This window comes from Astyanax mexicanus, chromosome 10 (genome assembly GCF_023375975.1).
Source record: "Astyanax mexicanus isolate ESR-SI-001 chromosome 10, AstMex3_surface, whole genome shotgun sequence".
Lineage (NCBI taxonomy): Eukaryota > Metazoa > Chordata > Actinopteri > Characiformes > Acestrorhamphidae > Astyanax > Astyanax mexicanus.
Genome location: NC_064417.1, coordinates 20308754 through 20319242, shown reverse-complemented (window position 1 = coordinate 20319242; position 10489 = coordinate 20308754). Strand labels below are relative to the sequence as shown.

Below are 10489 nucleotides of genomic sequence, written 5' to 3'. Positions count from 1 at the left end.
CTCATTTAATCAAACAAATCTAGCTATCTATAAATCATTTATGTCAGAACAATACACAGAACTATGAAAAACTAAACCCAGACTTAAAAAAAATAAAAATAATAAAAATAAAACAATATAATAACAAACTAAAACAGAAATAAGAATATAAAATATACTTGTATAGATATGTGGCAAAAGAATGGACACGACCCCAATCAAACAATGAAATATGTAAGGCAGTAAAAATTAAATAAAGTAACTAATAAAAATTTTTCTATCTCTCTCTCTTTCTCTCTGGAAAAAAAATAGAACACTTCAGTTTCTGAATCAGTTTCTCTGATTTCAGTTTCAGTAAAATGAACATTGTTGTTTTATTCTATAAACCATGGACAACATTTCTCCCAAATTCCAAACAATAATATTATCATTTAGAGCATTTATTTGCAGAAAATGAGAAATGGCTGAAATAAGAACAAAAAAGATGCAGAGCTTTCAGTCCTCAAATAATGCAAAGAAAACAAGTTCATATTCATATATATATATATATATATATATATATATATATATATATATATATATATATATATATATATATATATATATATATATATAGTAGCCTGTTCACCAAGCCAACCCCCCCCCCCCTCCTCTTCCTCTTCCAACTCAGCCCTCCCAGCCCTCCCTCTCTTCCTCCCTCCACCTCGCTCTCCCCCCCTCCCTCCCTCCCCTCCCTCCACCGCATCTCCGCATTTCCTCCGTGTGGGTCGAGCTCAATGCAGCAGCCAAACCACCGCCGCGCATACTGAGCTGAGAGACGCGGGCGGACCGGACCGGGCTGAGCTGAGCTGAGCTGCGCTGAGAGCTGTGGATCTGTGGATGGACTGGACTAACTACTCCTCTCCGCCGGGCTCGAGCGCTGCTGCGGTCTTCTGCTGCTTTTGCGCGCAAAACGAAACCCCGACAAGAGGAGGACTTTTCTGACCGGCTGATCGTCGTCGAGTTCGGGCGCGGAGAAGCGCGAAGAGCCGCGCGGAGAGCGCGAGAGCGGCGGCTGGTTGCTGGCGTGTGTTTCTCTGAATGTACCGGACTCAACTGAATTATTCATTCCCCGCGTCAGTTGTGTCGCCCATCTCCCTTTTCCTCAACGTCTTTTTATCCCCCCTCCTCCCCTCCCCTTCTTCTCCTCCTCATCCTCCTCCTCCTCCTCACCCTCTCCCTCCTTCCTCCGCTCCTTCTTTCTTATTCTGGTGATTAAACCTGCACGGCGTGATTTGAAGAAGAGGTGAGAGCGTTTTCGGGCCGTGCGTAAAAGCGCAGAGTCGGGCTTCTTCTTTTTTTATGGACTATATATACATATTTAAATATATATTTGCGACGGGCTGCGCTCTGTTATTTTCGCGCTTCTCTATCTGTCTCTCTCTCTCTCTCTCTCTTTCTGTTGAACTGTTGAAGAGGATAAGAAGTGCATTTATATAGTGCAGGACAGTGGTGGTTGTGCTGGTGATCTTTTTGGAAGCGGGACAGTAAAAAAAAAGAAAAAGAGGGGAAAAAAGCAACGAACGGGCGAGCGGACGCATGAACTGATGTTAAAGCAAGGCTGAATCATTGACATTCGCGCGCCTGCCTCCCTGCCTCGCCTCGCCTCGCGCCCCTCGCAGCTTTGCGCTCGCCCCGCTGGCTCCTGGAGAATGCTGGAGTTGTTCTGGGTGCGCTTGACCGGCGCGCCGCCCGCCCGCACTTTCTCGTCGTCGGTTTTGAGGTGATGCCGTCCCCTCAGATGCTGAACGCTTGGAAATGCCTCGCAAAAGCTCGGCGAGGTTGGGATTGTACCCCAGACCGCGCGCTGTGAACAAGTGGAGCCTGACTGGAAGAGACGCAAAAGCTGAAATCTGAAGCTGCGCTGAGAACTGGAACCAGTCTCTGCCCGATGTGCGGTGTCATCTTTAAAAAAGAAGAAGACGGCGGTGCTTTGCGTTACGTTGCGGGTGAGTTTCCAGCCGTTTAGTTTGCTTTGCCAATGCTTTGAGAATGAATGTGAATTGTGCTGTGAATGTATTGGATAGGCATGCTATTATTGGATAGCTCCATTAGACGAAATTGCTTAGCTGTTCTCTGTTCTTCTACAGTCAGAAGAATTCCAGAATCTCAGAATCACACCATCAGCTTTCCTACTCCTTTTCTGTTTAGCTCTAAAAAACTGGAAAAAAAATGCTGATGCGTTTCATTTGCTTTGCTAGTACAAATAAATAAATAAACAAGCAAACAAATAAATAAATACATAAACCCCAAAAATATTTGCTGTTATTATTGTTGTTTTTAGTCTAATTATAAAATGATCAGATTAAGAAATCAAGTATTGAATTTAGATACTGAATGTCAGCAAAGGCAAAAGCAAATGGTTTTATGATTCAATCAACTCTCCTGCAGAGAGTCTCTCCTGCGAGATTATAAAGCACCCACTGCCCACTAGAGTGCGAGTGTGCGATCTGTGTGCTGTATGTTGGTGTTGCTGTGTGAAAGTATGAGCAGCAAGCATGTTTTGATTGTCTGTTTGTTCTTCCCCTTCCTTCTAAGGTTACTAAATGGTTTTCTGGGGGATTTTTAAGAGGCAAAAATGCTGCTGCTTGTTCTGTTGGCCTTTTCCATATTGGGTTCGTTTTCCGACTCGGATTCTGACCTCTCGGCTGAGACCTGCAGCGCTTGCTCTTGCATGTCCATCGAGAACGTCCTCTATGTGAACTGTGAGAAAATAACTGTGTACAGACCGACGCAGCTGCTCCCCCCAGCATCCAGCCTCTACCATCTGAATTTCCAGAACAACCTTTTGTACATTCTTTACCCAAACTCTTTTGTGAATTTCACGCACGCCGTCTCGCTCCAGCTGGGGAACAACAAGCTGCAGAACATCGAGGGAGGGGCCTTCACGGGACTCGGTGCATTAAAACAGTTGCACTTAAACAACAACGAATTGAAAGAGCTCCGGGCCGACACGTTCCGGGGCATCGAGAACTTGGAATACCTCCAGGCCGACTACAATTTAATCAAGTATATTGAGAAGGGAGCCTTCAACAAATTGCATAAGCTGAAGGTTCTGATCCTAAATGACAACCTCATCCAGAGCCTTCCGGAGAACATTTTTCGTTTCGCCTCCCTCACACACTTGGATATACGAGGGAACAGGATACAGAAGCTCCCGTATCTCGGAGTTTTGGAGCACATCGGGAGGATAGTGGAGTTGCAGCTGGACGACAACCCGTGGAATTGCACGTGTGATTTGTTACCTCTGAAAGCCTGGCTGGAGAATATGCCCTACAACATTTTCATTGGGGAGGCTATATGCGAGACTCCCAGTGATCTGTATGGTCGTCTTTTGACGGAGACCAATAAGCAAGAGCTGTGCCCTATGGGAATTGGCAGTGACTTTGATGTGAGGATGCCCCCCTCGCACCCAGAGGCGGGTCACACGACATCTAACCTCGCGCCATCCACGATAGCACCTTTAGTAACCAAAGCACCCAAAACTACAAATCCCTCCAAAATATATGGCAACGGTATAGTTGCCGGTATTCCACCGGGTAAAAACGGTCAAATTGTGTCCTATCAAACCCGAATCCCTCTCCTCTCCTGCCCCCAGCCCTGCAACTGCAAAGTGCACCAGTCTGACTTTGGTATTGGTGTCGGTTGTCAGGAAAAAAATATCCAGAGCCTAGCTGACCTTGTACCTAAACCACCAAATGCCAAGAAATTGCACCTCAGTGGTAATTACATTAGAAATATCAGCCCCACTGACTTTCAAGGCTTTGAGGGATTAGATCTGTTACACCTTGGCAGTAATCAAATCTCCACCATCCAAAAAGGTGTGTTTGGAAATCTGACAAACCTCCGTAGGTTATACCTCAACGGCAATCAACTTGAGCAGCTTCACCCTGAAATGTTCCTCGGGCTCAGTAACCTCCAGTACTTGTATTTGGAATACAATGCCATAAAGGAGGTGTTAGCAGGGACGTTTGACTCCATGCCAAATTTGCAGCTCTTGTTTCTCAACAACAACGTGCTCAGAAGCCTCCCTGCTTACATTTTTGCCGGCCTTCCCCTTTCTCGACTGAATCTGAAGAACAATCACTTCATGACTCTGCCTGTGAGTGGTGTGCTGGACCAGCTCAAGTCGCTCGCTCAAATAGATCTGGAAGGCAATCCTTGGGAATGCTCATGTGATTTGGTGGCTTTGAAACTGTGGCTGGAGAAACTGAATGAGGGGGTCGCTGCCAAGGAGGTCAGATGTGCGTCCCCAGTGCAGTTTGCGAATGCTGAGCTGCGGGAGCTGAAAAACGAGATCCTGTGCCCCAAGCTCATAGCTAGGCCTCCTTTTATCATGACAAGCGCCACCCCCGTGGTCACGTCAGTGTCACCTGCTGGCGTTGGCAAGGTGCCTCCTGGTGGGCCGGTGCCCCTGTCTATCATGATCCTTAGCATACTAGTGGTCTTGATCCTCACAGTGTTTGTTGCTTTTTGCCTGCTTATCTTTGTGCTGAGGCGGAACAAAAAGCCTGCCGGGAGGCAGGAAGGCCTGGGCAACCAGGAGTGCGGCTCCATGCAGCTCCAGCTCAGGAGGCACAATCACAAATCCAATAAGAAAGACGACCTAGGCGGAGAGACCTTCATCCCTCAGACCATCGAGCACATGAGCAAAGCCCACACTTGCGGCATCAGAGACGCTGAGTCCGGTTTCAAGTTCGCTGACTCCCAGAGACAGAAAATGGTTTTGCGCAACTGCACAGACAAAGACAAAGACACTCTCAGCCTGGAAGCCAGGAAAAGACTGAGTACCATCGATGAGCTAGACGAGTTCTTACCGGGAAGAGAGTCCAGCCTGTTCCTTCACAACTACTTGGAGAACAAAAAGGATTTCAACAGTATAGGGGTGAGTGGCTTTGAGATCCGTTACCCCGAGAAACCACATGACAAAAAAATGAAAAAGTCCTTAATAGGGGGCAACCACAGTAAGATAGTTGTTGAGCAGCGCAAAAGTGAGTATTATGAACTAAAAGCAAAACTCCAAGGGACCCCCGACTACCTTCAAGTACTAGAGGAACAGACAGCCCTCAGTAAAATGTAGGCCTCTCATCTTCATTTGCCCCTTAATGACAAAAAAGTGCCTTGTGGAAAATGTTAATGACCAATGGAATACTGGACAACAGTTTAATTACTCAAAAATATAACTTAGCATTGGTGGCTGTGTTACATTTATCTTTTTTGTTTTCCAAAAGTGAGGATGCCATTACAAAGTTTAAGAATCACACATCAGTCTATAAGAGAGGACTTACAGTACCTTATAAACCTTATAAAGTGTAGTTTGCTGCTATTGAAGTGGATTATGTCAGATTATGTTTAAGATTATGTTAAGTTTTATTTTTTAAAACAAATTATTGGGTCATGAAACAGTGTTGATTGTGATCCATATTGACCCTTGTTTATTGTTTTTGGTTGGAAGTATTTTTAGGGTGCTTTGGATGACAAAATGAAATGGAGTCGAAGATTGGCAAGTTGGGCGCAAGTGTGAAAGTGTTGGAAATCTCCCAGAGTCCCCCCTCTCTCTCTCTCTCTCTCTCTCTTTCTTGGATTTTAATTTGACACTTTTTGGGGCCTTGAAAACTGGTGGATTCAGTTTTAACTGAAGGCACTGACATTCAACTTTCTCGCATTCTGGATTATTCCGTCCATCATTTCTGTAAAGAGCCATTTAAATTTGTTCTACTGAAAATGTGATTCTTCTTGAGATCTTTGGGTACGGCACATGACAGGACATTCATAAACCCAAGAAAAGAAAAGAAAAGAAAAGAAAAAAAAAAAAAATATTAACTTCATAGCTGCTTGCCATGTAAGCGTATCTGATTTATTTTGTAAGTCAACATTATTTGTATTTGTGGGGCAGTTTGTAAATTACAAAGGTCAACAATTCAACTATTCAATTCTCATCAAAATACACACAAAAAAAAACAGAAAATTGAAAAAGAAAAAAAAAAGATTGATGACCACTGTCACCTGTCAATTCGTAGTTTAATTAACTTCATATTTAATTTATTTTTCTATGCAGGATTATTTAAAGATTATTGGTACTATTTAAAAAAAAATCAAGGGACATTAAGTGAACCAGGCTCTTATTTTGAGCTCTGAGTAACTAACTCTAAATTTGTTTTACTGACCTGTGTTCCATTATGAATTCTACACATGATCTGGGCATAGGAGCTAGAATCAGTGATAGTGATGTCATTTTCACTATTGCTTTGCACGAGGTGAGGCCTCATAGTGTATCGAGTCTGACAATTTGCTTAACCTTATAGCCCATGAGTATCTTGTAAAAGGTTTCTTAACAATATGCAACCAAAATAAGTGTGCATTAACGTGATATGATTCTGAATTTTATGAACGTTGTCATGGGGATTTGAAATGCTTATTAGTTTTTCTTTATTTTCTTTATTTTTTGTTTTTTTTTGTTGTTGTTTTTTATTGAGGACAATGTATGTAGTAATTTATTTACAATTTTGTTTTTGAAAAAGGACTGTGGAATTTTACGATATATTTGAAATCCAATGTGTTTAGCAAAAAGCTACTGATTTGGTCAGAATCATATCACACTCCATGTGCAATATTATGCTCAATCATATTAGCTTGACAATTTTACTTTGTTTGTCCGCTCGAGTTAATATTATGGAGAGAAGTTAAGTTTTTCTTTCAGAGAGAAAAAAAAACAACAACAACGTTAATTTCATTCAGTCCTTATTTAAGATATTGTTAAGTTAATGATTGTTTGAAATAGAATGTACCTTGAAAGATAAAATAAATACAATTTTATATATGCGAGATCTGTATATTGGTTAATTGTGCCAATTTGTTGAGTTGTTGAGTTTCAAGGTACTGAATTCACCTTTTTTTTTTTTTCTATTTTTTTTCTTGCTGATCCGAAATGTTTTCTTTGATCATTGCTTCTCTAATAAAAGACCCTGAATGCTCCATAATGAAAACTTGGGACAATGCAACCTTTCAATCGACACATTCTACGTCCTCTCTAATGTATTTATAATTTAAATGGGAATTCCATCACTTTTGGTTGATGTATGAATTAACTTAAATTAACTTATTCAGGGTGCTTTGATGTGAAATGGTGCTTTATAGACAAATTTACTAACTCAAATTTATTTGCAGTGGTGGTTATATGATGCCGTTATATATCGATATATTGCAGCGTTCCAATATTATGCGTATGCAGTACTGCATCGATTCTAAATAAAACATATTAATATATTTATTGTTGTAAATTATGTCAATAATGAATAGAGGTAACCCGTGTAAATTAGTTACTACATTTTTTCGTAAGTACTCTTAATTAATGTAAAGGTTTACCATTATTAGTTTCCATGTAAAGATCAGTGGTAGACAGTGGTTCATTCTGTGCTGCACTTAAACTCCAACCAGTAGATAGCAGTGTTGTACTCTGTCTTTAAATTCCACTATTATGATTGGATAAAACTTAATTCTTTATTTATTTAGATTTTATGCACAGGGTAATACGATTTGAATAGACCTATGATGACAGTTTCCAAAAAAAAATTACAGTATATTAAACTGTAAGCCTGTATTACGATCTTCGTAGTGCAAATATAGCCAAAACATTGAATAAACTCGCCCAAAATAAAAAGTGAACCTAGATTACTGTGTAAAACGTTTTAGGCATCTGTGAAAATTTAGCAAGTTAAAAGTAAAGATGTCACATGATGTCACATGATTATGATGGCTTACGGGCTTTCACTTTCTGCAGTTTAATTTGCTTGGCAAATATGCATGCCTCTTTTAAATCAGCCAATCACAGGTGTTGTTGTGTGGTGTCTTTGTCTATGGAGTTTGCTCAGCTTTTATCTTGGCAATAAAAAAAGTTATCTTTGCTTATTTTTGCTCGTAAAAACTGTTAAAAATTTGTTCTTGCAAGCAAAAAAACAAGCAAAAAGTATGTTTTATTGGCAAGATAAACACTTTTTTATATATATATAATATTCCTAGGTGCTTTGTCTGGTTAGTTTGCTCAGCTTTTATCTTGGCAGTAAAAAGTTTTCTTTGCTTGTTTTTGCTTGTAAAACCTGTTAAAACTAGTTCTTTCGAGCAAAAAAAAAAAAAAAAAAAGCAAAAAAATTATTGCCAAGATAAATGCTTGTATATAATCTTCCTAGGTGCTTTGTCTGTGGAGTTTGCTCATCTTTTGTTTTGGCAATAAAAAGTCATCTTTGTTCGTTTTTGCTTGTAAAAAAAACTTTAGAAAACTAGTTCTTACAAGCAAAAAGCACTTTTTATTGGCAAGATAAATACTTTTACAGTATATAATGTTCCTTGGTGCATAAAACCTGTGCATGTCTCTCTGAGTTTTAATAGGGTGAATTATTGAAATAATGAATTAATAGGTGCTGAAACAGTTTAGCTATATTAGCTTTTAAGGGAAAAGTTTCAAAAATCAAAAGTCAAATCTTCAGTGTTTTAGTACAAATGGATTATTTGTTTAACATTAATAGTAATGTTCATTCCTAATTCATGCTATATAAGACTGATAACGTTAATCCTACTGTTCATCTGGAAAAATCTGGACAAAAAGTTGGAAAAGGTCACTGTTAGGGACTATTTTGTCTTGTATGCATCACTGCACTCTGCGTTTGTTTTAAGGAATATGATTTAGGCTGGAGCTTTACCTCAAAGCTCTAAATCATAAAACAAAGTCTAATGCATCTGGCAAGCATACGAGCATACAGCTTGGTGAGGTAGCTTTAGACATTAAAGTCTTCAGATGTCGGCTCCGTATCACTGCTGTGAACATTTCTGAGGGTTCTGAGGAACGCATTTCAGATCAAACCACTCAGAATGACTAAAAATTTACATTCCCCTTTAAGCCACCACAAAGGTTCATAAATGATGCAACATATTTCCTCTCTCTCTCTCTCTCTCTCTGTCTCTCTCTCTCTCTCTCTCAATACGTCTTTCAATGATGGGTTTGAGTTGCTGTGGCTCATATAAGTGCTGTATTTACATGCTTGTGGAAGAGCAGCTGTCTGGGGAAATTGCCGGGTTTGTGTGTGTGTGTGTGTATGATCTGGTGCTGGTGTGTTTAATGAGCTCAGATTCTTTGGCTCGGCCTCAGTTTCATGGCTAATTATTTGTAATAATTATAGGTATGCTACTGTTTAAGAAGCGGATTTAAAAATAAATCTCGACAGCCTTAAACTATTTTGATGCCCGTCACACACTAGGGGGAGGTCTTTCCGCAGCTACTCTGGGCTGTTTTGCACTCTGTTGCATTACATTAACACATCATTTCTATCATCAAAATGACTGCAGCATACAAACAAACACGAGGCATTAAGTCAGAGCGCAACACGGCTCTGGGATTTGAGTGGATTAAATCAGGATAAGATTGTGTCTGTATATAAATACATGTAGATGCCAACTTGCTAAAGGTTAATTATTGGTGCAGGATGATGATCATATTGTTTATTTGTTTTTATGTTTGTTATTATGCCATTTAGGGTGTGTTTATACAGAAAAATTCCAGATTTTCTGATGCATTCATATGCTTAACACGTTGCTGCTGATCAAGGAAAAACATGTACTGTGCTTTACAAGCTGTGCTTCACATTGGGTTCAAATTTCATGATGAATTAACCAATAGAAATGCTCCCAAATGACTTATAAAGTCAGTAAAGTAAACCTTTTTAATACCACTTTAAAATAAGCCTCCTTTATAAAGGATTCATAAATAGTTTATTAATGGTTATTAATTAGGTTATAAACGATTAATAAGCAGTTACAACACATTAATAGAAAGAGCAACAGTGGCCTGTCGTGTACCAAATAGTAATTACACATATATTTATACTGTTAACCCTCAGCTCTTACAAGATGCTTATCTTAATTTGTTAACATTTAACACATTTAACATTTCTTTTTATTACCTTTATTAATTTAACTATGAAAACAAATTAAATGACTAAACTGACTTTTTACATTATTTTATTAGATATGTTAAAAAAAAATATCAACTTATTTATAAACCCTTTATAAAGGAGCCTTATTTTAAAGTGGTACAAAATATTTTTATATTTGACTTCCAATATATATATATATATATATATATATATATATATATATATATATATATATATATATATATATATATATTTTTTTTTTTAAAGGTCAGTTTTTTTCTTCTCTAGTAAAGTTGTTATTTTGAAGATACATTTTTTTTTCTTTAAAGAGCAACAATATACAGTTATAAAAGGCATTTATGACATGTTTAAACAAGAAATATAAAAAAACTCATAATATTTAAAAGCAAATATAAATACATAGCTTGGAGAAAAAATGACCTTGAATATATAGTTTAATAAGATTTTTTTTTTTACCAGATTTCACAATATCTCACCAAAAGTGAACATGTGACATGATCAACATGTTATTAAATGAATAAAAC

General features: G+C 38.8%; 1 protein-coding gene across 2 annotated transcripts; it reads left to right on the top strand.

Moving 5' to 3' along the window:
• The first annotated feature begins 729 nt into the window (after positions 1–729).
• slitrk4 (SLIT and NTRK-like family, member 4) lies at positions 730–6849 on the top strand. 2 transcript variants are annotated; one of them, XM_007239900.4, is made up of 3 exons: positions 730–1967; positions 2557–4903; positions 5474–6849. In XM_007239900.4, exons 2-3 carry the CDS (start codon positions 2597–2599, stop codon positions 5480–5482), a joined length of 2316 nt encoding a protein of 771 aa, XP_007239962.2. In that variant the 5' UTR covers positions 730–1967; positions 2557–2596; the 3' UTR covers positions 5483–6849. The 2 variants fall into 2 exon arrangements, with proteins under 2 accessions (XP_007239962.2, XP_007239961.2); XM_007239899.4 differs by having other exon boundaries at positions 2557–6849.
• Positions 6850–10489: the final 3640 nt, after the last annotated feature.